Source organism: Podarcis gaigeae (assembly GCF_964106915.1).
Source record: "Podarcis gaigeae genome assembly, chromosome: 18".
Lineage (NCBI taxonomy): Eukaryota > Metazoa > Chordata > Lepidosauria > Squamata > Lacertidae > Podarcis > Podarcis gaigeae.
The window spans coordinates 967,546-991,823 of NC_139696.1; the positions used below are offsets into that span (position 1 = coordinate 967,546).

Sequence of the window (24,278 nt, forward strand, 5' to 3'; positions counted from 1 at the left end):
CTATGGTCCAAACACCTGCATGGGAGACCAGGGCCGGATTTAGGTTTGATGTGGCCCTCAGCTACTGAAGGTAACAAGGCCCTTTCTATGTCCAGCTGCCCTTTATCAACAACAAATTGTCACTCTTTTTTGTGTTGAATATATGCTATATGGTAATTGATGGACCCAACAGGTATTTAAACCCATTTGCACATAACAAAATAGGAGACTACACAACATGAAACACTCTTGCTGCATGTAGGTTTTATTTTATTTGTTTTTTATATTTTGGAAATGTACATCCAGGGGTTGTTTCCCCTATAAAAAAATTTGGCGGCCCCAAGTGAGTGGGGCCCTAAGCTATAGCTTGTTTACATTATACATAAATCCAACATTGAGATAGATAGATAGATAGATAGATAGATAGATAGATAGATAGATAGATAGATAATATTTTGGAAATGTACATCCAGGTTTTTTTCCCTTTAATTTTTTGGGGGCCCCCAAGTGAGTGGGGTCCTAAGCTTGCGTTGTTTAGCTTATATGTAAATCCAACACTGGGATAGATAGATAGATAGATAGATAGATAGATAGATAGATAGATAGATAGATATAGATAATACATCCAGGTTGTTTTTCCCCTTTATTTTTTTTGGGGGGGGCCCCAAAAGAGTGGGGCCCTAGGCTAGAGCTAGTTTAGCTTATAGTGTTACCTCGGGTTAAGTACCTCATTCGTTCCAGAGGTCCGTTCTTAACCTGAAACTGTTCTTAACCTGAAGCACCACTTTAGGTAATGGGACCTCCTGCGGCTGCGGCTGCGCCGCAGGAGCACAATTTCTGTTCTCATCCTGAAGCAAAGTTCTTAACCTGAAGCACTATTTCTGAGTTAGCGGAGTCTGTAACCTGAAGCGTATGTAACCTGAGGTACCACTTATGCAAATCCAACACTGGCATAGATAGATAGATAGATAGATAGATAGATAGATAGATAGATAATATTTTGGAAATTTACATCCAGGTTGTTTTTCCCCCTTTAAAATGTTTGGGGGGCCCCCAAGAGTGGGGCCCTAAGCTAGAGCTTCTTTGGCTTATATGTAAATCCAACACTGGCATAAATAGAAAGAAAGAAGGAAAGAAAGAAAGAAAGAGAAAGAAAAATAAATAAATGAAATTATATTTTTGGAAATGTCCATCCAGGTTGTTTCCCCCCCCCCCTTAAATTTCTTTTTTTTGGGAGGGGGGGGCTTGCTTAGCTTATTCCTAAACCCGGCCGGGCTTCCCTGCCTCTATATTACCTCCGCGCCGCTCCCCTCGCAGCCTTATGAATGAGGCGCCGCTTCCTTATGAATGGAGCTGCGCGCGCAACTTCCCCTCCTTTCCCTCCCTCCCTCCCTCGGAATGGAACGCGGCGGGTGGGCGTGGCTCCGGTCTCCCCGGCAACCTCGCTCGGCGGCCGCCGTCGCGAAGCACCGCCCCCTTTTTCAGCAGCCGCCGCCGCGCTTGACGGCCGCCCGGGGCCTAGCCAGCCATTCGGAGGCGCCGCTCGAGTCGCCGCCGCCGCCGCCATGGAGATGCCGCCGCCGCCGCTGCCGCCGCCGCCCGAAGGTGAGAGAGCGTGTCCCCCCCCCCTTGGGGTGGGGGTCACGTGAGGGGTAGGGGTGGGGGGGTCTCCCTCTCCGGCACTCTGCGTATGCTCAGAGGTCCGGTTGGGGGGCAGGAGCACGAGGAGCCCCCTCCCATTTCCCGACCCCCCCTCGCCTCTTGTGAGAGACCCCGAGGGGGGGGGAGAGGGGAAATAAAGGGGGGGTCCCCTCCTAAGCCACGCCCCCTACTCAGAGTAGACCCCCCCAAAAAAATAAATGAACCCCCCAAGACAAACCCCCCTCCCCCCGAACGTGCATGTCAATAGGTCTACTCTGAGTAGGGGAAAGGAGGTTGGAAGAAATTTAAAGACCATCTACAGAAACACTAAAATTAAGGGCTGCTGGAATGAAGTTATGTGGTTTTAGCAGCAATGTTACAAAGGAGTAAGTGAAAATGGGTTGTTAACAGGTGAGAATGTAAAGTTACCATGCATTAAGATAAATTACTAAGATAAAAACAAAGATGGAAAGGATTTGCTGAATTAACTAGTTGAACTAGAACCCAAAAAAGGGAGGTGTGAGGAGGTCAAGGAAACAAGCAAATGAAAGATAAGATATGGAAAGATTGACTTGTTTATAATTGTTTTTATTCTTCTGTATTTTGTATTTTTTGTTTTATTTTTCTTTATTTTTGTAATTTTTTGAAATTTCAATAAATATTAATTTTTTAAAAAATAATACTCTGAGTAGCGGAGACTGATCGTGGTTGGGACCATCAGCAACAGAGAGAGATGGAAAGATAACGAAATTATAAAATCTGTTAAATTAAATGTTCTGGTTTTTTCCCCCCCAAAAAAATTTTTTTATTGGTTATCACAATATTGTAAACAAAAAACACACAAGACCAACAAACATAGATCATCGCCTTATTGAAAATTACCGTTATTAACTTTGTTAAGTGTCTTCTTCGCTTCCCCTTGGTTGAATTTCATTGCATGTCCTTTGAACGGTTTTCCAAATCCCAATTTTTATGAAATTTAACTTAAACATTAAGATCCTTAAATCTTCACCTTTTAGAATTAAACATATTAATTCATCACTGAACAGAAAACAAAATCCTAAGCCTATTAAGTATCTGCAAGCTGTTTCCGGTTATTTTAACTTAACGAATTTAACTAAGTAATCATTAAATTTATTCCATTCTTCCTGATATTCCTCCTCCTTCTGGTCGTGGACTCTTCCATTTAGGTTGGCTAGCTCCGAAAAATCCATCATCTTCATCTGCCATTAAATGTTCTGAGTGCTGTAGATGGATCTGAGAGGGAGGGATGAAATAATAAAAATAGAAGAAGTTAAGGGGATGAAATCGAATGCCTGCTCCCAGTAGGAGGCTGACTGTGGTGGGTGGGTGGGACGGGACAAAATGAAGTCAATATCAAATTAAATCAAATTAATAAAATAAGACAATACAGTAAAAAGAAAAAAAGGATCGAAATCTTGCGTTTGGATGGGCAAGCGGAATTAGCCTTTGGCAGGTGCTTACAGGTGCATTGGGGTCACACCGAGGGAGGGGTTCTGGGATTGAGAATCAAAGGGCCGCCCCATATCTTCCTACCTACCTATTTGTTGATAGCCCTATATCTATCTATCTATCTATCTATCTATCTATCTATCTATCTATCTATAGCCTCATATCACTCTCTCTCTCTCTCTCTCTCTCTATCTATCTATCTATCTATTGATAGCCCCACATCGATCATTTGATAGCCCCATATCTATCTATCTATCTATCTATCTATCTATCTATCTATCGCCTCATATCACTCTTATCTATATATCTATTTAGCTATTGATAGCCCCATATCTCTCTCTCTCTCTCTCTATCTATCGCCCCATATCTATCTATCTATCTGTCTGTCTGTCTGTCTGTCTGTCTGTCTATCTGTTTATTGATAGCCTCATAGCTCTCTATTTATTTATCTATTCATATCTATCGACAGTGGTACCTTGGTTTACGAACTTACTCAGTTCTGGAATTCCGATCTTAAACCAAGGCGTGTTTTCCCATAGCAGCGGGGGACTCAATTTACACTCAGCAGGAAGCGGAACATGTTCTGCTTCCAAGGCAAAGCTCGCAAACCAAAACACCTGCTTCCGGGTTTGCAGCGTTCTTAATCTAAGTTTTTCATAAACTAAGCTGTTCTTAAACCAAGGCACCACTGTAGATAGATATGGGGCTAGCAGTAACACTTCAGATGATGTTATTGTGCAGTTGCAGGGAGGCTCCTGAGGCTTTTGTGCTAGTTTGCTCCCTGTGACCCAGCAAAGAGCTGAAAGCCCAGACCTTTTCTTTGACACAAGCCTTGACTGGTGTCCCCCCCCCCAATTTCCTCCCCCCCCCTGCAACCCCAGACCAGGAGCTCCGCAATGTCATCGACAAGCTGGCTCAGTTTGTGGCGCGGAACGGCCCCGAGTTCGAGAAGATGACGATGGAGAAGCAGAAGGACAACCCCAAGTTCTCTTTCCTCTTTGGGGGCGACTTCTACGGCTACTACAAGTACAAGCTGGCCCTGGAACAGCAGCAGCGTGAGTTTGGGGGGCCGGGGGGGTCGCTAGCGGGAGACGTCTTAGTAGCCGCAACCCTGTAGAACGTTTTGAAATATCGGTATGGCGCGTATCATTTTTCAAAGGGTGTGCCCTTGGTGGGGTGGAGAGAGCGGCTTCACGGGAATCCTTGGTTCTCTCCCGACCTTTTTTTGGGAAAGAATTTCCTTCCCTTCCCTTTGAAACCCCCCCTTGCAAATTCTGGCCGGCCCTCCTTTTGGCCTGGGATCGGCCAACCTTTGCCGATGTAAATCTGAGTTATGCTGCAGGGTTCACGGCCCGGCTCATCACATATCAGTGGAGTTGTTTTGCCATCTTTTTATTTTTTCTTTTTTTAAGGATTGGGGCTGACCTTGAAAGCCCTAAATGGCCTCAAAGGCTCAGTAGACCTGAAGGAGCGTCTCCACCCCCATCGTCCAGCCCAGACACCGGGGTCCATCTCCTGAGGGCCTTCTGGCGGTTCCCTCCCTGCGAGAAGTGAGGTTATAGGGAAGCAGGCAGAGGGCCTTCTTGGTGGTGGCGCCCTCCCATCATATGTCAAGGAAATAAACAACTGTCTGATTTTTAGAAGGCATCTGAAGGCAGCCCTGTTTAGGGAGGTTTTTTAATCGCTTTATTACTATTATTATTATTATTATTACTACTATTATTTCTGTTCGGAGCGCCCAGAGTGGGCAGGGTATAAATAAATTATTATTATTATTACTATTATTATTATTATTATTGGAAGGGGCAGCCGCAGCCCAGGCAACACCCCCAAGTTGGCGCAGGGTTTGGAACTGTTCCCTCGAGTGGCTGGTCTCTGTCCTTGACGGGCTCCTATCTCCCTCCCCTCCCTTTCAGTGCTGTGCAAGCAGAACCAAGATCTGGAGCCCACCCCACAGATCCAGCCGCTGCCCCAGCCCGCCCTGGCCACGGCAGCCGCCCCCATCGCTACGCCGCAGGGCACCCCCTCCATGGAGGAGCTGATCCAGCAGAGCCTGTGGAACCTCCAGCAACAGGAGCAGCACCTGCTGGCTCTGAGACAGGTGAGGCGGGTGGAGATGCAAACAAGCAAGAACTATTTCTCGTTCCTTCTTTTTTTGTGTGTTTTACTCTGCGCACTTGCATTTTTGTACTTTTTCTTTTTTAAAATTTCTATTTGGTTTGTTTTAGAAAATTACAAACTTATATAAAATTCAGTTCAAAGTCAACTTCCCCCCATCCCCTCCAGCGGTCTCAATGTCAGTACAGTGGTACCTCGGGTTACATATGCTTCATGTTACAGACGCTTCAGGTTACAGACTCTGCTATCCCAGAAATAGTACCTCAGGTTAAGAACTTGGCTTCAGGATGAGAACAGAAATTATGCTCCGGCAGCAGCAGGAGGCCCCATTAGCTAAAGTGTTGCTTCAGGTTAAGAACAGTTTCAGGTTAAGAAGGGACCTCCGGAAAGAATTAAGTACTTAACCCGAGGTACCACTGTATTTACAACTGCATACCAGTCTGTTGAGGGACGCGGTAGCCCTCAAGAGGCAGCAAGGGGCCAGGGCCTCGCTTGGAGGTGGGTGGGGGTGGGGGGCTCTCTCGCCACCCAGCTCTGCCTTCAAGACCCTTGGCGCTCCCACCCCCCACCCCCAGGAGCAGATCACTTCCGCCATCGCGCTGGCCGTGGAACAGCAGATGCAGAAGGTCCTGGAGGAGACCCAGCTGGACATGAATGAGTTTGACAACTTGCTCCAGCCCATCATCGACACCTGCACCAAAGATGCCATCTCGGTAGGCGGGGCTTGGAGGTGGGTGGGGCTGCATCCTGATTTCGCGGGGGGGCTGCCCCCAAAAGGCGTCGAAGGCCACGGGTCGTAGCGCTCTGCCCCAGAGGGTGCGCTCTTGGGTCCAGCTGTGGGTTCTCCCTAAAGACCAGTGCTGGGTTTACGTATGAGCTAAACAAGCTCTAGCTTAGGGCTCCACTCTCTTGGGGGCCCCCAAAAAAATGTAAAGGGAAAGAAAACCTGGGATGTACATTTCCAAAATATTATCTATCTATCTATCTATCTAGCTATCTATCTATCTAGCTATCATGTATCAGTCCTCTCTCTCCCTCTCTCTCATCTATCTATCTGTGCCAGTGCCAAATTTACGTGTAAGCTAAACAAGCTCTGGCTTAGGGCCACACTCTTATTGGGTCCCCCAAAAAAATTAAAGGAAAAAAACAACTGGACATACATTTCCAAAATATTATCTATCATCTATCTATCTATCTATCTATCTATCTATCTATCTCTCGTGTATCAGTCCTCTCACACTCTTTCTTTCTTTCTTTCTTTCTTTCTTTCTTTCTTTCTTTCTCTTTCTTTCTTTCTTTCTTTCTTTCTTTCTTTCTCTCTTTCTCTCTTTCTCTCTTTCTCTCTTTCTCTCTCCTATCTATCTATCTATCTATCTATCTATGCCAGTGCCGGATTTATGTATAAGCTAAACAGGCTCTAGCTTAGGGTCCCACTCTCTTGGGTCCCCCAAAAAAATTAAAGGAAAAAAACAACTGGATATACATTTCCAAAATATTATCTATCATCTATCATCTCTCTCGCTCTCTCATCTATCTATGCCAGTGCCGGATTTACGTATCAGCTAAGCAAGTTCCAGCTTAGGGCCACACTCTCTTGGGGGCCCCCCCAAAAAATTAAAGGGAAAATAAAATAAGGGAATATAAAATGAAAATCCTAACCTCACCCCAGAGGCATTGCTGCTCCAGGGAATCTCCCTTCTTGACTTTGCGGGGCACGTTCTCCCCTTGGCTGCCTCTGACTGTTCCCTTTTGTTATCCTCAGGCCGGCAAGAACTGGATGTTCAGCAACGCCAAGTCCCCGCAGCACTGCGAGCTGATGGCCGGGCACCTGCGCAACCGCATCACCGCCGAGGGGGCGCATTTCGAGTTGCGCCTCCACTTGATCTACCTGATCAACGACGTCCTCCACCACTGGTGAGATCCTGCCTCTACTGGGTCTGCTGGGCTGTTTAGGGCTTTCAAGGTCAGCAATTACACTTTGAATTGTGCTCAGAAACATCCTGGGAGCCAATGTAGCTCTTTCAGGACCTGGGTTATGTGGTCCCGGCAGCCACTCCCAGTCCCCAGTCTGCCTGCCGCATTCTGGATTAGTTGCAATTTCTGGGTCACCTTCAAAGGGAGCCCCACGTAGAGCGCATGGCAGTAGTCCAAGCGGGAGATAACCAGAGATACCTGCAGGCAAGATAGCTGTCAAGCGTCCCTTATTTGGCGGGAAAGTCCCTTATCCCAGCGCCGTGTCCCGCTGCTGTCCCTTATTGATGATGTCCCTTAAATTTCCCGGGTTTCAAAGGAAGCAGCTCCTCTCCCTCCATCCCTCCCTGCTGGCCAGGGAGGAGGGAGGCTCCAACTGTGTTGCCTGGCTGCGTTGCTCACCCAATAAGGAGTCTAAGAACGACGGGGGATGGAGCTTGCATGCCTTGTGCTGATCAAATCAGCCGCGTTGCCTGGGGACTCGCCTTTGCTCAGCGCTTCCCAGCGGAGAGGGGACGGTGGTTTCCCTTGCTGCATCCCCTTTGCCGGGTTGCTGCGCTGTGGGAACCACCGCTTGAGGCTTCGTTTGGCTGCTGGCTGGGCTTTCTCCCTTTGGCTCGGAGGGGCTCAGAGGTAGAACATACCTGTGCCCCTTGGAAAATCCCTTATTTTGGCTGCTGATCCCTTATTTTTGAGGCTGCTGGTCCCTTATTTTCAAATCTGAAAGTTGACAGCTATGGGCAGGACCCCCAGACCCCCAGAGGGCAGCAAACTGAACCTCCGGCCCAACTTTCTGAAGCTCCCCTTCTTCCCCCCTCTTCTCTCTGCCTTCCCAGCCAGCGGAAGCAACAGCGGGACCTCCTGGCCGCCTTGCAGAAAGTGGTGGTCCCCATCTACTGCACCAGCTTCCTGGCCGTGGAGGAGGACAAGCAGCAGAAGATTGCCCGGGTGAGCCGCCCTGGCGTGGCCTCGGGGGTGCCCAGGGCCCTGCCTGGAGCCCCAGAGCCCAATAACAGCCCCCCTCTCCCTCTTGGTTTCCCACAGCTCCTTCAGCTGTGGGAGAAGAACGGCTACTTCGACGAGGCCATCATCCAGCAGCTCCAGAGCCCGGCCCTCGGACTGGGCCAGTACCAGGTGAGGGAGGCGAGCAGGAGGAGGCCGAGGGGGTGGTGGTAAGAGCAAGCGGCCAGGTCTTCCCCCCAAACGGCTCCCTTCTTCGGGAAGAGATTTTGGAGAATAATAATAATTTATTATTTCTACCCCGCCCATCTGGCTCGGTTTCCCCAGCCACTCTGGGCAGCTTCCAACAAAAGATTAAAAATACAATGATTCACCAAATATTGAAAGCTTCCCTAAACAGGGCTGCCTTCAGATGTCTTCAGATACATAATAATAATAATAATAATAATAATAATAATAATAATAATAATAATTTTTATTTATATCCCAGCCGAAGCCGGGCTCAGGGCAGCTAACAACAATAAAACAGTACAAAAGTACAGCACAAACAACACTCTAAAATCATTCATTATAAAATTAATTCAAATCAAGCCACTGGCCACCATTGGGCCAGAGCTCCGCGAAGATTGCTGAGGGAGGGAGTCAAGCTGTGCCCTGGCCAAAGGCCTGGCGGAACAGCTCTGTCTTGCAGGCCCTGTGGAAAGATGTCAAGTCCCGCAGGGCCCCAGTCTCTTGTGACAGAGTGTTCCACCAGATCGGGGCCACAGCCGAAAAAGCCCTGGCTCTGGTTGAGACCAGCCTAACCTCTCTGTGGCCTGGGACCTTCAAGATGTTTTTGTTTGAAGACCGTAAGTTTCTCTGTGGGGCATACCAGGAGAGGCGGTCCCATGGGTACGAGGGTCCTAGGCCGTATAGGGCTTGAAAGGTTAAAACCAGCACCTTAAACCTGATCCTGTACTCCACCGGGTACCTCTGGATACGAACAGGATCTGCTTGGCTTTCAATTTGAACTTAGCCTGATCTTTTTATTCCCCTTCCTCCCCTTCCCCTTTTTATGAAGATTCCCCGCTCTGGAATCTCACAGCTAATTCTCCCCTGGTCTCCTCGCTGGCCCAAACAGGACTAATTTAGCCAGCTAGCCCTGGTGATCATCGAATGTTTATTGGATGGATTCCCCCCCCCCTAAATTATTCTGAATTTATTGTTATTCACATTTCATACTGTATTTTATGCTGTTTTTTGTTGCATCAGTTAAGTGTTTTAAATCTGTTGTTAGCCGCCCTGAGCCCGGTTTTCTGAACCGCGGGGTGTATTTTATAGTATAGTATAGTGTATTTTGAAATGGGGTTTCAGAGTTTTTAGGGGTTTTTGAATGTTTTATTTGGTTTTTCAATTTCATTGTTCTGTATGGGACAATGACAATAAAGATACAGTGGTGCCCCACAAGACGAATGCCTCGCAAGACTGAAAACCCGCTAGACAAAAGGGTTTTCCGTTTTGGAGGTGCTTCACAAAACGAATTTCCTATGGGCTTGCTTCGCAAGACGAAAATGTCTTGCGAGTTCCTGCGGGTTTTTTTCTTCCCCCCCCCCCCCTTTTCCCCAAGCCGCTTAACAGCTAAGCCGCTAAACAGCTGATCCGCTAAGCCGCTTAACAGCTGATCTGCTAAGCCGCTTAACAGCTGATCCGCTTAGCCGCTTAACAGCTGATTCGCTAAGCCGCTTATCAGCTGATCTGCTAAGCCGCTAAACAGCTGATCCGCTAAGCCGCTTATCAGCTGATCCGCTAAGCCGCTTAACAGCTGATCCGCTAAGCCGCTTATCAGCTGATCTGCTAAGCCCGCTAAGCCACTAATAGCGCTAAGCCGCTAATGGGCTTGCTTCGCAAGACGAAAAAACTGCAAGACGAAGAGACTCGCGGAATGGATTCTTTTCGTCTTGCGAGGCACCACTGTATCATATATCGTATAAATAAAAATGTGTTATCATTTATTATGATTCTCTGTCCTTCCCCCCTCCTCTCTCTCTCTCTCTGCAAATGCCACCCCCTTCGGCGTGGTCCCGGCAGGCCACCCTGATCATGGAGTTTGGCAGCGTGGTCCAGCCGGTGCAAGTGGCCTTTCAGCAACAGATCCAGACCCTCAAAACGCAGCACGAGGAGTTTGTCAGCAGCCTCAGCCAGCAGCAGCAGCAGCAACAACAGCAACAGCAGCAGCAGCAGCCGCAACTGCAGATCCCACCTCCGGAAAGCGAAGTGAAGGCCACCCCCGCCCCCCCTCCGCCAGCCGCCCCCATCACCCCCACAGGTACTTTTGGGGTCCCCGTTCGTGGTGGGGGTGTACCCTGCCCTCTTTCCGACCCACAACCCCCCCCCCCAGGAGCTTGGCTCTCACGTCCGCCTTTGTTTCAGACGAAGGGAAGCCGCAGCTGCCGCTGCCGGACTCCGCCGAATACGAGGCCACGGGGGCTGGGGCCGCCGACGCGGCCACGCCTGGACCCCGGGGGCCCGGCCCCCACGAACACATCCCCCCCAACAAGCCGCCCTGGTTCGAGCAGCCGCACCCGGTCACCCCATGGGCGCAGCAGCAGGTACTTTGGGCGGGCAGCGGGAGGTGAGGGCTTGGCTGGGGACCGTGGTAATAATAATTATTTATACCCCGCATATCTGGCTGGGTTTCCACAGCCACTCTGGGTGGCTCCCAATAGAATATTAAAAACACAATTAAAACATCAAGCATTGAAAACTTCCCTAAACAGGGCTGCCTTCAGATGTCTTCTAAAAGTCAGGTAGTTGTTGATTTCCTTGGCATCTGACGGGAGGGCATTCCACAGGGCGGGCGCCACCACCGAGAAGGCCCTCTGCCTGGTTCCCTGTAACCTTGCTTCTCACAGAGAGGGAACCGCCAGAAGGCCCTCGGGTGGAGGACCCCGGTGTCTGGGGTGGGGTGGAGACGTTCCTTCAGAGCTACTGGACCTTTGAGGCCATTTAGGGCTTTCAAGGTCAGCCCCAACCCTTTGAATTGTGTCCAGAAACGTCCTGGGAGCCAATGTGGGTCTTTCAGGACTGGTGTTATGTGGTCTCCGCTCCCAGTCCCCAGTCTAGCTGCCACATTCTGGATTAGTTGCAGTTTCTGGGTCACCTTCAAAGGCAGCCCCACGGAGAGCGCATGGCAGTAGTCCAAGCGTGAGATAACCAGAGCATGCACCACTCTGGCCAGACAGTCTGCGGGCAGGAAGGGTCTTATTCCGCCCGCCCGCCCGCTAACCAAGGTCTTTTGTCTCCTGCAGCCGCCCGAGCAGCCCCCCTTCCCCCACCACCAGGGCCCCCCGCACTGCCCCCCCTGGAACAGCAACCACGAGGGGATGTGGAGCGAGCAGCGGGAGCCCGGCTGGAGCAACCAGCGCGATGCCCCTTGGAACAGCCAGCCGGAACCCGCCTGGAACAGCCAGTTTGAGGCCCCCTGGAACAACCAGCACGAGCAGCCGCCCTGGGGAGGGGGCCAGAGGGAGCCGCCCTTCCGCATGCAGAGGCCCCCCCACTTCCGGGGGCCCTTCCCGCCCCACCAGCAGCACCCCCAGTTCAACCAGCCGCCCCACCCGCACAACTTCAACCGCTTCCCCCCGCGATTCATGCAGGACGACTTCCCGCCGCGCCACCCCTTCGAGCGGCCCCCCTACCCGCACCGCTTTGACTACCCCCAAGGCGACTTCCCCCAGGGTGAGTGGAGGGGGGGGCAGAAGGCTGGCCGGGAGGGGCTAAGGCGGGGGGTCCGGGAGCAAGGGGGTCATTTGCTAGGCCTGGCCAATAATCTGGTTTCTGCGCTGATGATATATCAGCTGCTAAACACGATACAGTGGTACCTTGGTTTTCGAACATAACCCGTTCCGGAAGACCATTGGAGTTCCGAAATGTTTGAAAACAGAAGCGTTTACTTCCGGGAAACGCAGTTTAGAAGCTGCGCTTTGGCACGTTCGACTTCCAAAAAACATTCTAAAACTGAAGCGTTTACGGCGTTTGAGTTCCGAAACGTTTGTCAACAGAGATGTTCAGAAATGGAGGTACTGCCGTATACCAATATATCACAGTGTTTGAAATGAGGATGGAGCTATAGACGACATGATTCGCGATGTATTTCCAGGCCAAAAATTGCAAAATGACATGTCACACGGTATGAACCTCAAAGCAGTTTTGAGCGATAATATTGATATGTCACCCAGCCCTGGTCTTTGCCCAGTTGAAAGAAACTTTGCTCAGGGGAGGTTAATTCCTGTGGGGCCCTCTGATCCGAAACCACCGCTGCCTTATGGGATATCTTCGGGAGGAGAAAAGGCTAAGACGGGCTTCATCAACCTCGGCCCTCCAGATGTTTTGAGACTGCAATTCCCATCATCCCTGACCACTGGTCCTGCTAGCTAGGGATCATGGGAGTTGTAGTCCCAAAACATCTGGAGGGCCGAGGTTGAAGAAGCCTGGGCTAAGGCATGGGTAGGCAAACTAAGGCAGGCTGGATCCGGCCCAATCGCCCGCGGACGGTCCGGGAACCAGTGTGTTTTTACATTGGTAGAATGTGTTCTTTTATTGAAAATGCATCTCTGGGTTATTTGTGGGGCATAGGAATTCGTTTATTTTTTTCCTCCGAAATATAGTCCAGCCCCCCCACAAGGTCTGAGGGACAGTGGACCAGCCCCCTGCTGAAAAGGTTTGCTGACCCCTGGGCTAAGGGGTAAACCCTGCACAAATCGAGAGCGGAGTCCCTAAGGCGGGAGGATGGCACCGTGTCCGCCTCCTTCTGCTAAGCTGGTGCCAAACTTCCTTCCTTTGGACCCCCGTCAGCGAGGCAGAGGGGGGGTGTGCCTTGTCATCTGGGCAGCCCAGGACCCCCAGAGACACTGCCCCCGCTTGCACCCCAAGAAAGTAGCTCCAACGCGTTGTCCCGTGCTCAGATCCTGCAGCTACTCGGACTGTTCTGAAGCTTCTTCCTTCTTTTGCAGAGATCGGGCCCCCACACCACCACCCGGGCCACCGCATGCCGCACCCAGGGATCAGCGAGCACCCTCCCTGGGGGGGCCCCCAGCACCCTGACTTCGGGCCCCCGCCCCACGGCTTCAACGGGCAGCCCCCCCACATGCGCAGGCAGGGCCCCCCCCACGTCAACCACGACGACCCTAGCCTGGTGCCCAACGTCCCCTACTTCGACCTCCCCGCTGGACTGATGGCCCCCTTAGTCAAAGTAAGTGACCTGGGGGGGGGAGCTGCCCCCCACCCCACCTCCAGAAGGGCAGGAGGAGGCCTCTCCCGACCCCCGTGGCCTCTCCTTCGTGGTCCCAGGGGTGCAGGGAATTATTTTCCAGCCGGACTGTGTGCCATGACGGCTCCTTCCCCCTCCTCTCCTAGCTGGAGGATCATGACTACAAGCCTCTGGACCCCAAGGATATCCGCCTGCCGCCCCCCATGCCCCCCAGCGAGAGGCTCCTGGCAGCCGTGGAAGCTTTCTACAGCCCCCCTTCGCACGACCGGCCAAGGAACAGGTGAGAGGCGAGGCCCAGAAAGGGCTTGTTTTTTAGAAAAACGCCCCCTGGTTCAATTGGGCCAGAGAAAGCGAAAATGATGATAAAATTGCTCATGCGTGCAACGGCGGCGGCGAGGATTTTTATGTAACAGCAGAAGTGGAAGGAAGCAGCAATCGCTACAAAAGAAGAATGGATTAACAAACTGATGGATTGTGCTAAAACGGCAAAATTAACTGCTAGAGTTAAGAGACTTGAAAGATGACTTTCTGACTTCTGTTTAGGGACGTTTTTAATGTTTGATTTTTGGGGTTTTTTTTAATATTCTGTTGGGAGCCGCCCAGAGTAGCTGGGGAAACGCAGCCAGATGGGTGGGGTATAAATCAATTATTATTATTTTGTTTTGTTTTGTTTTACTCTTGTTCAATATAAGATGGATTTATGACCTGAGCAACGGAAGAACGGTAATATGTTATTTTCAGTTTTACATTTTATACTTTGCGTAATGTTAGAAACAAATGGGCAGTTTGGGGAGTGGAGACAGAACATCTTATCGAGTGATATGGGATGAGAAAAATAAGAATAGTGACCTATGATGATGGTGACGGATTGTTGTTTTTTATTACGTCTTTTGTGGTTTTTACATCTTGATTTTATTCCGCGAACCACCCCGAGACTCTCCAGTTATAGGGCACTATATAAATTCAATTAATAATAATAATAATAATAATACATTACATGAAAACCTAATGATATATTTTTTAAATACCCCCCCCTTTCTTTTTCCTACAGCGAGGGCTGGGAGCAGAACGGTCTGTATGAGTTCTTCCGGGCGAAGATGAGGGCCCGGCGGCGTAAGGGGCAGGAGAAGAGGAACAGGTGGGCACAGGGCTCCGGGGAGCGTGCAGAGTGCCGCCAGCAGGGGGAGTGGGGAGGTGCAGAGGGACCCCCTCCCTGTATCCAAACCGAGCACGGCCCTCACCTGGAGGGAAGGGGATTCTGCTCTCTGGGCTGTGGGGGTCTCCTAGCTCAGCTGCTGTCCGGGGGCCGAAGGCCAGCCGAGGTACTTTGGCTGCAGGAGTCCAGGGCGATGGCACAGCGCCACTCAGGAACCCCCCCTTTTCTCCCTGCCCAGCGGCCCCTCGCCATCCCGCAGCAGCCGGTCCAAGAGCCGTGGCCGCTCCTCTTCGCGCTCCAACTCAAGGTCGTCCAAGTCCTCCGGCTCCTACTCCCGATCCCGGTCGAGATCCTGCTCCCGGTCGCGGTCCTACTCTCGCTCCCAGTCCAGGTGAGGAGGAAGGGCAGGGCAGGTTGGCAAGACTGGGGGGGGGGGGGGCTGTGGACGTTACCTTTGTGGCCGGCCGGCTTCTTCTTCAGCCCATTTGCCTTTGAAGCTTTTTGGGGAAGGAACTGGTCGTTTTTCATGACGTGCGGCTAGCCGGTGGAACTCACCGCCATAAGATGCCGCGGCAGCCAAGAATGAATGAATGAATATTTGCACCAGCTGTCGGCTGTAGCAATAAAACAATACGATATACCAAGAATAGAAATAAAAAGTCAATTATATAAAATACATTTTAGAGCTTTGAATCAATGGTCAAATGGTGGATCTGATTCTGACTGCCCCAGCGAAAAACCGTGCCACCTTTGCCGTCACCTGCTCATCTTGATCTGCCAAGAGAAAGGACCCTGGGGCAGTGGCTGGGCGACCCGGAATGGGCAATAAAAGGGGGTGATAATCTCATTCCTCAAGTCTTTACAAAGAGGGCAAGCCAGAAGGGCATGCGCCGCAGATTCAGGACGGCCATCTCCACAGGGACATTTTTCGTGTGGCGTCTGTTGGCATCGTCCCTCAAGTCCAGCCGAGGGCAAGACATTCAATCTCGCGAGAGTCAAAGTGCATCTGTATTTTGGAATTGCTCAGTTATGCAGAGAGGGTGCCAGAGAGTCGAAAGGGGAAGGTGGAAAATAGTCAGACCATGGGCAAAATCTCCTTATTGTGGCCAAGTTGTTCTGATGCTCAATATCATTTAGGCGCTGACAAATTAGACGGTTTTCGATAGAAAGTTTTAGGGCAGTCTCTTCCTGAGAGAGAGGGGCTGACTTTGCTTCCTCCCCCGTCCTTCTTCCCAGGAGCAGAAGCGGCTCTCGGTCCTCTCAGAGCCGCTCTCGGTCCAGGTCCCGATCGAAATCCTACTCCCCCGGAAGGCGGCACCGGTCCCGATCCCGCAGCCAGACGCCTCCGTAAGATTTGACTCGGCGAAGGGGCTTGGGAGGGGAAGGTTGGGGGTTGAGGGATCGACACGATAATCCTCACTTCTCCTCGGTTTCTCCCACCCCGTCTGTAGCTCCTCGGCCGGATTGGGATCCAGTTCGGGGCCCCCCATCCCCGAATCGAGACTCGGAGAGGAGAACAAGGGGCACCAGATGCTGGTGAAAATGGGTAAGGCTCTGTCCGTCAGGGATGGGGTCAGTCTAGGGGGCCTGTTCCACTCCTCCGGTGGTTAGAGGGTGTCCGGCTAGGAAGTTGTTGTTGTTTAGTCGTGTCCGCCTCTTTGTGACCCCCTGGATCAGATCACGCCAGGCCCTCCTGTCTTCCACTGCCTCTTGCAGTTGGGTCAAACTCATGTTGCCTGCTTTGAGAACACTGTCCCACCATCTTGTCCTCTGCCGTCCCCTTCTCCTTGCACCCTCCATCTTTCCCAACATCAGGGTCTTTTCCAGGGAGTCTTCTCTTCTCCTGAGGTGGCCAAAGTCTGGGAGCCTCAGCTTCAGGATCTGTCCTTCCAGGGAGCACTCAGGGCTGATTTCCTTCAGAATAGAGAGGTTGGATCTTCTTGCAGTCCATGGGACTCTCAAGAGTCTCCTCCAGCACCACAGTTCAAAAGCATCCATTCTTCAGCATCAAGAAGAAGCTTCCGGCTAGGAAGACTTGGGTTCAAATTCCCACTCGGCCAGGAATTGGGTGGCTCCAAGGCTGGTCATTGACTCCCTGCCCTAATGCCTACCTTGCAGGCTCATTGTGAGGGTCATATGGGGAAAGGGAGAACTGTGTAGGCCACCCCTGGGAGGAAAGAGTGAGGGGGAGATACGAAGGTCCTAGTAGCGTGGAATTAAAAGCCTTCCAAAGGAATGGCCTTCTCTCTCTGGGGCAGCTCAGTCAGTAAGAGCACAGACCTCAATCTCAGGGTTGGGTGTTCGAGCCCCACGTTGAGTGAAACATTCCAGGGGTTGGACTGGATGACCCTTAGGGTCCCTTCCGACTCTACAATTCTGAGGGTCTGCCTGCCAACGTAGATCGTTTGAGGGCTGGGCAGAGAGCTGCCACCCGCCAGCCACAGCTGGGGCGAGTCGCTGCTGTGGTGCCTGGGTTCAGGTTTGGGGGCGCCTAGTTGGCCGCTGCCGGGTCAGGACCCTTTGGGTCCGATTCTGCTGCTGCTGGGCTCCTCCGCCATTGGGTCAGAGGTTTCCAGAGAGAGGTGCTTTGACACCGCCACCTCCCTCCCTCCTCCTGCCAACCGCCTGCTTTTCCCTTTCCCCAGGGTGGAGCGGATCCGGGGGTCTGGGGGCCAAGGAGCAGGGGATCCAGGACCCCATTAAAGGCGGCGACATCCGAGACAAGTGGGACCAGTACAAGGGCGTGGGGGTGGCCCTGGACGACCCCTACGAGAACTACCGGAGGAACAAGAGCTACTCCTTCATTGCCCGCATGAAGGCCAGGGACGAAAGTAAGTGGGCAAGCTGCCGGGTCTGACCCCTGGCTGCGGGGGGGGGGAGCCCCTCGTTCCATTTCCGTAGGATGGTGTTCCAATCTGTAGGATGGTGTTACTGCACCCTTGCCCGTGGGCTGCCAGCGATCGCCTGGTGAGGATGGCAAGACGTGGCTCTGCCCATCTCCCCGAGATGCTAAGGCAGAAGGGCTTCCACGAGCCGTGGGGCAAACGTGTGGGGAGCCGGCAGGCTGCTTGGCCCCAGGGCTTTAGCCAAACCCTTCCCTTTGGCACGGGGAAAGCTAGAAAGGGGGAAGGGTCTCTTGAGGTTGCCAGGCCAGTGCAAAGGAGGGCAGGAACTGGGGCAACCTCTCGTTCAGGTGGGCATCTTCGTGGGGGCAGCCCTGCCCAGTGGGTACCTAAGGGTACCCGCCTCCCCGCTGGCTGCAGGAAGGGTCTGCTTCCCCTGTCATTTCATTACGTGTGGCATGGAACCCCCCTCCTGCTAGCCCAGGACCCGTGGGCTTCTGCTGCCCCCTGCATCCAGCCTGACCCTTCTTTTTTCCTCCTAAAGCTTAACGCCGCCCAGAGCTGAGGGAGCCCAGCCAGTCGTCCATCAGCATCTGAGCCCCGGCCTGGCTGTGTGAATTGAGGCTCTCTACTGTACCTCTTGACCCCCCTGCCCCAGATGACCCCCCCCCCCCACTTCTGCCCGTTCGGATACAGAGGGCTAACCTGCTCCCAAGAGTGTTCTTTCCAGGCATTGCAAGAAGAGAAATTATTTGGGCCTTTTCTATTTTTGTACATACCTTTCGGGCAAGATTGAAAAGGAGCTAGGGAGACCGACTCTTCTGTAGTGTCACTCCCTTGCCCAGCCCACCCATTTCAAAACACGAAGCCGCCCTCCTTTCCTGCCCAAACGCCCCAAGAGGGGGGTGTCTGAAGACCACCAGCACCCCGAGGGGGGACACAGCCCCCTCCCTGTACAGTAGACCCACTTTCACAACCGCCCGCCCCCAACATGGTGTAGCGACTGTTGAAGATCGACTTCTGTACCTGTGGGACTTCTCGGCCGCCTCTCGGGTTGCTCCGAGTCAGCTACCCGCCTCGTTCTTACTGTTGCCTTTCAATAAAGAAAGTTTTCCCCTCCCTCTATAGAGTTTATGAGATTTATTGACTCCACATTCATCCATGTACAAGTGGCTTCATCCCAGGCACAACTGAATTTTGCACACTCATAACATAGCAGGGTGTCCTTTCGTCTCCCTCCCCAATTCGATCTCCGCTGAGATTTGAAGCTGTATGGTGCTGGGGGGCTGTGCAGGAGTCGGTGGGGCAATGGCCTCTCCCCCCCCCCCCCAAGCCGTGATTTGTAGGGCCTCTGCTTTTCTTGTTCCGAAAGAGCCCAGCTCTTCATTCTGGTAAAAGTGCTGGCCGGTTCCTGAGTGGTTTATTTCTCGTTCCAGAGGGCCAGCTCTGACGTTCCTCCCGTGCGCTTTTCAAAAGGCAGTTTGCCCTGGGCGCTCCAGTTCTCGCAAAGCTTGCTCCACCGTCAGAGGTGGGGGCTTGTGGCGCTCGATGTACTGCAAAGGGACAAAGCGGGTTGAGACCCACATGGATTTAAAATACAGGTTAAAATACAATTTAAAATGCAGCCTCATTGTAAAAATAGCCCATAGATCAAAACCGTAAGGGTCAGACTGAGTCCAAACCAAAGGCCAGGCGGAACGGCTCTGTCTTGCAGGTCCTGCAGAAAGATGTTAAGTCCCGCAGGGCGCTAGTCTATTGGGACAGAGCGTTCCACCAAGTCGGGGCCACTACTGAAAAGGCCCTGGCCCTAGTTGAGACCCAATCTAACCACCTTGTGACCTGGGACCTCCAAAGTGTTGTCATTTGTGGACCTTAAGGTCCTCTGCAGGGCATACCAGGAGAGGCGGTCCCGTGGGTACATTTTGGACTTCATCTCCCACCCTCCCCGAGCCAGCACAGCCACTGCGGTCCCAAACGCCTGCCAGGTGCCAGGCTGGCCGCAGCTGCCCTGAGCAGAAGGAGCAGGGCCTGTGAGCCAGCGAGCCTTACCTCCTTGGCTTCTTCCAGGGTGTGATAGTGGAAGCCCCTCTCTTCCTCCAGAGACGCCACCCAGGAGGCGTGGAGCTGGCGGGCGGCGTCTGCAAACTGCCGGATGAGCAGCACGTTCTGCTTCAGCAGCTCATTCAGGGCGAAGACGGCTGGGCTGTAGGTGGTCAGCGCTGCGGGTGAGAGAATGGGAGGTGGGTGTGGGGAGGAAGAGAGGGCTGGCAGGGCCAAAGGCTCCCAGGTCCCCAGACTTAGCTCTAGAGCAGCCTTTGCTCAGGCCCCATAGGGAAGGGACCTCTCTTCTGGAGGTCTCTGCCGCCCGTTCCTGCGCCCTTCTGCATGCCATGCAGCTCAAAGGCAGGCAAAGGCTGGGGTGAGGTGGTGCTTGGTTCAAGGATAGCGGGAGGAGAGGCGTACCTTCCAGCGTCTCCAAGCTCACGACGTGGCTGGCGATGGGCGGGGTCTCCAGAAGGCTCCCGGCTCCCATCATTGGGTCCAGAGCTGCAGGAGCGTCGCCTAGGGGGGAAGGAGGAGACACTCTTGGGAGACCAGCAGGCACACCTGAGGCACCTGGGCCAGGCCTAGAAGGACGTCGGAGCTTTGCACGGATCTCGCCCAGCCTCAGCCGGGAACAGCTTACCTTGCAGCCAACAATAGGCCAGAGAGGAGCAGCCTGTCTGGACGGCAGCATCCTTCACGAGGACCCTCGCTGGCAGGCAGGTGGTTCTGGCGCCCCCTGGAGGGCAGGTGAGGGAGAACGAGGCAGGATGCTCAGAAGGCGCCCCGGTACCCGAGGGGTCCCTGGAGGAGGGTCGCTCCCCAGATGCTGCCGAGGACTCAAAGTCCTCCGAATACTCTGCGCTGGTGGGATTCTCTTCCTCTTCCTCCTCCTCCTCCTCCTCCTCGGGATGGGAGCTCCCAGCAGAAGTGCTGTTTAGCCGCTCGGAAATCTCAGTGTCTCCTGGATCATCGTCCTCCGTCGTCGTCGTCTCCTCCTCCTCCTCCTCCTCCTCCTCCAGGGAAGCAGCTTCTCTCCTGGGGGGGCTCTGGGCTTTGAAGGAGCTCTGGCTGACGGCAGCAAAGGGGGAGGCTCCCAGCTCCTCCTTTGACTCTACAGGCATCGCAGGTGCCTAGAAAGGACGTTTTTCTGTGAGTATAATGTGAGACGCAGAGGCGACGAGGGTCTCTGAAGCGCAGCACCCCCCTCCCAAACCGCCAACCTTGGAATGGCAGACTCCATGCTAGTAACTCGAGTCACAACCCACCCCCAGGCAGGCGGCTCCAAGCTAGTCTCTTGCAGGGACAGCAAGACTTTCTCCCTGCCTGCCCCCCACTGGCCTAGCACCCTGAAAAGGAAGAGGAGCTCTGCTCCCTCAGGCAAGTTTTTTTTTGGGGGGGGGGGCGCCTCTATTTGCCTTTGCATAGGAGGAAAATGAGCACGTTTGGCTCTTTTAGTTTTTTCTGAAAGGTTATGTTGTCTTTACATTTTTCTAAGTTGCATTTTTTTCTTTCGTAATTTGGATGTTGATTTTTTGAGCCCCCTCGTGGTGGACCTCTTTTGGCCAGAAGCTGGCAGAGGGGAAAAAACCCTGGCAATAATAATAATAATAATTGTTATTAAGACTCTTGGTTGTGGTTTCCTTGCAATGCTCACGCCACCAGAAAGAAACAGACGTGGCAAATGTCTGGCTCCTGCTGAGGATGGGGCGAAATAACAGCAATATTAATAATAATTTATGACTTATACTCCGCCCATCTGGCTGGGCCTCCCCAGCCACCCTGGGCAGCTCCCAACAGAATTAAAAGCACAATAAAAAATCAGACATTGAAAACTTCCCTAAACTTACTGCTCCTGACACTTCGGTCTCGCTGGCTGCAGCAGGGGCCAAGTCGTCCAGGCTCAACACGTTCACTCGGAAATCTGCAGCAGGGAATGAGATGGACATTCAGCAGCGGGGGGGGGAGTCTCTCTCCACCCCCCGGGGTCCAGGAGCTGCCCCCCTTTTTCCTGCAATTCCCCACAGGAAGTGTATGACCTCAGAGGCTGCTCTTCTCACCGTAGCAGCCTCCACAGCCGTTTGTTAGCCAAGGAGTGACCAGGCCAGGGCAAGGACCCGGCTCACCTCATTCTCACCCTCGACCAGCCCCCCTCGAGTGGATTCTGCCCACAGAGCTCCCTCCACTTGCTTCCTGCTCCCTTTCAACTTGGCTCTCCCTTTGCCAGAGACACGCATTCCTCTGCACAGGCGACTCACCACTGCTGCTGCTGGAGTCGTCGTCACTGGGCCCGCCGCCCGCCGCTAAGAAGAGCTCGTCGAGGGAGCGCACCACGCTTTGCTCGGAGAGAGATGCCTCCCTCGGGGGCACGGAGCTGGCGTCGGGGGAAGAGGAGCCTGCGGGGGTCGAGGAACGAAATGCCCCCCTGCTCAGCCGTGCCAGAGGGTGCTTGCCGGGTGGGGAAGGACTCCTGGGCGTGGGCCTCTTCAGGAAAGTTTTGCCAGGCAAAGGAGACCTCGGGCGGGAAGAAGGTGGGGTTGGGGGGGACCGGATCCATTTCTTAAGAAAGCAAAGGGGAGGGAAAGGGTCAGGTCATTGCGGCTCTGAGCATCCCCAAATGATCACTACCAGCACCACCTCCTCCTGCAGCTGAATGGAACCCGCCACAGATGCTGTCCTTTGCAGAGGCCAAGTTGGCCTCTGGTTTTCTTGCCAGGATCTGCTCTTCTCATCTGAGTTAGGATCTGGAGAAGCCAACACCTGAGGGGCCACTGCCTCACGGGCCAGAGCAGAGGGCCAAGCGGGAAGTTGCTGAGTGCCCCCCCCCACCCTGCCTTTTCCACAAACACTTTTTCAGACAGAAGCGCTGGGGTTCAAAGCCCAACATGCTGTGGGCTCGGCCTGGACGGCCAATAAAACCCAGGCTGCCACTGTCAGTAAAACACGACCTTATTTTCCCCAGCAGTGCTGTGAAGCCTAGGCATGGCCCCCGAATTACCTTCCTGCCCAGCAGGTCCTCCTGCTCCCCCGGTTCCTTGGGAGAGGCCTGCCTGCGTCCCTCTGTGCCACCCTGGCTGCTGCCTCGGACGGGGGCCGCGGTCTCCTTCAGCCCCGTGGCTTTTCCCAGGCTCCCTCGTCCTCCCAGCCTCGGCTCAGGGCTGCGGCTGAAGTCGCTCAGGGAAATCTCCTCGTCCGTCGTGGGCGCTTGGCCGACGTCCCGCCCGGCCTTCCGGCTGCGGATCTTGCTCTCGATCTGCGCCAGCTTCCTGAGGACGGAGCTTGACCTCTCCCCTCTGGAGGCAGCGGCAAACCCCGTCCTTGTGGCAGGACTGGGCCTTGCCTGCCGGGTGTCTAGGACCACCTCCTGCGGTTTCTGCTTGACAAACCGGCGGTGGGGTCCGGTCTGCGGTGGTGTTGGGGTCTCTGCCAAGCTGGACCCCTCCAGCTCCCTCCTTCCCAGGTCGGAGAGGTCGCTCAGGTCACTGGCCATGTGGATGGCAGACAGGCCAGGGCTTTGGCTGGGCTCCAAGGCCGCCAATCTGTTCCTGGGAGCCCCGTCCAGCTCCTTCTGCAGGGAGAAGGACGGAGGGTTAAGAGGTGTCATATTAGGAAGACGGTTTGGGGGACGACAGGAGAGCCAAGGTGGCATAGTGGTTAGTGTCAAACTAGGACCTGGGAGAAGAGGGTTTCAAATTCCCACTTGGCCATGATGCTCAACAGAGACGCAGGTGGCGCTGTGGGTTAAACCACAGAGCCTAGGACTTGCCGATCAGAAGGTCGGCAGTTCAAATCCCCACAGCGTGGTGAGCTCCCGTTGCTCGGTCCCTGCTCCTGCCAACCTTGCAGTTCGAAAGCACCTCAAAGTGCAAGTAGATAAATAGGGACCACTCCGGCGGGAAGGTAAACGGCGTTTCCGTGCGCTGCTCTGGTTCGCCAGAAGCGGCTTAGTCCTGCTGGCCACATGACCCGGAAGCTGTACGCCGGCTCCCTCGGCCAGGAAAGTGAGATGAGTGCAGCAACCCCAGAGTCGGTCACGACTGGACCTAATGGTCAGGGGTCCCTTTACCTTTACTTATAATGCTCAACGGGTGAACTTTGGGGCCAGACACCGGCTCTCAGCCTAATCAAGCTCTTTTTTCCTCCTTAGGCTGGGTTATAAATGCAATAAATAAAAAGTGAGTAAAATTCCACGTTACTAGGACCTTCGTATCTCCCCCCCCTTTCATCCCTTACAAATAATAGCAATTGTAGATCATATATTATTGTTACTATTATTATTATTATTATTATACATATATATTATTATTATTATTGCTGCTCTCCGTGCGGGGCGCAGAGTAGCGACGCCTAACAGGATAAGCGCTCTTCACATGCTCAGAGACACCCTCCACCCTCGGAAACCCCTTGGGGTGACGCGCGTGACGTCACGCTGCTGTTTTCCCCCTCTGACGTCACAGCACCAGCGACGTGACGTCACGGCGACGGCACCTTCATTTTTAAAAACCAAAGCCTTTACCCTCCCAGTGAGGCGCCTCCCCGTCAGCTGGGCCTGAGCCCGGGCGAGCGCCGCACTCCTGCCCTCCGCCCTCCGCACCGCCATGGCCGCCGCCGCCGCCGCCGGAAGGCCCTTTCCCCGTCGCCTAGCAACCGCCCCGACGTGGCAATATCCTCCACCCGGATTGGTCCGGAGTCGCCGCTCGGAGCCTCTCTCTCATTGGCGAGAGGCGGCAGCCAATCCGCGAGCTCGAGGGCGTCGGCGAGTGAGGCGGCGAGGGGGGGGGAGAGGGAAAGCACCAATCGGAGCGCAGCGCGAGTGGGGCGCGGACCAATGGGGCGCGAGGCGCGA

At 53.4% G+C, this 24,278-nt stretch overlaps 2 protein-coding genes across 3 annotated transcripts; one reads left to right on the forward strand and one right to left on the reverse strand.

The window, feature by feature from the left end:
- The first annotated feature begins 1,429 nt into the window (after positions 1-1,429).
- Positions 1,430-18,516, forward strand: CHERP (calcium homeostasis endoplasmic reticulum protein). Of its 2 annotated transcripts, XM_083720279.1 has the most exons (18): positions 1,430-1,584; positions 3,975-4,148; positions 5,010-5,194; positions 5,787-5,924; positions 6,974-7,125; positions 8,019-8,130; positions 8,227-8,316; positions 10,210-10,447; positions 10,552-10,730; positions 11,430-11,859; positions 13,134-13,372; positions 13,537-13,670; positions 14,442-14,528; positions 14,785-14,937; positions 15,783-15,893; positions 15,998-16,092; positions 17,192-17,377; positions 17,934-18,516. In XM_083720279.1, exons 1-18 carry the CDS (start codon positions 1,545-1,547, stop codon positions 17,936-17,938), a joined length of 2,748 nt encoding a protein of 915 aa, XP_083576405.1. In that variant the 5' UTR covers positions 1,430-1,544; the 3' UTR covers positions 17,939-18,516. The 2 variants fall into 2 exon arrangements, with proteins under 2 accessions (XP_083576405.1, XP_083576404.1); XM_083720278.1 differs by having other exon boundaries at positions 1,484-1,584; positions 8,019-8,316.
- On the reverse strand, positions 15,126-24,088 carry LOC310835612 (uncharacterized protein C19orf44 homolog). The gene is made up of 9 exons (XM_083720455.1): positions 23,949-24,088; positions 22,431-23,000; positions 21,691-21,991; positions 21,283-21,356; positions 20,076-20,565; positions 19,853-19,951; positions 19,439-19,608; positions 16,573-18,942; positions 15,126-16,168 (listed from the first exon to the last, which is right to left on the reverse strand). The coding sequence occupies exons 1-8, from the start codon at positions 24,030-24,032 to the stop codon at positions 18,859-18,861; spliced, it is 1,872 nt and encodes a 623-aa protein (XP_083576581.1). The 5' UTR covers positions 24,033-24,088; the 3' UTR covers positions 15,126-16,168; positions 16,573-18,858.
- Positions 24,089-24,278: the final 190 nt, after the last annotated feature.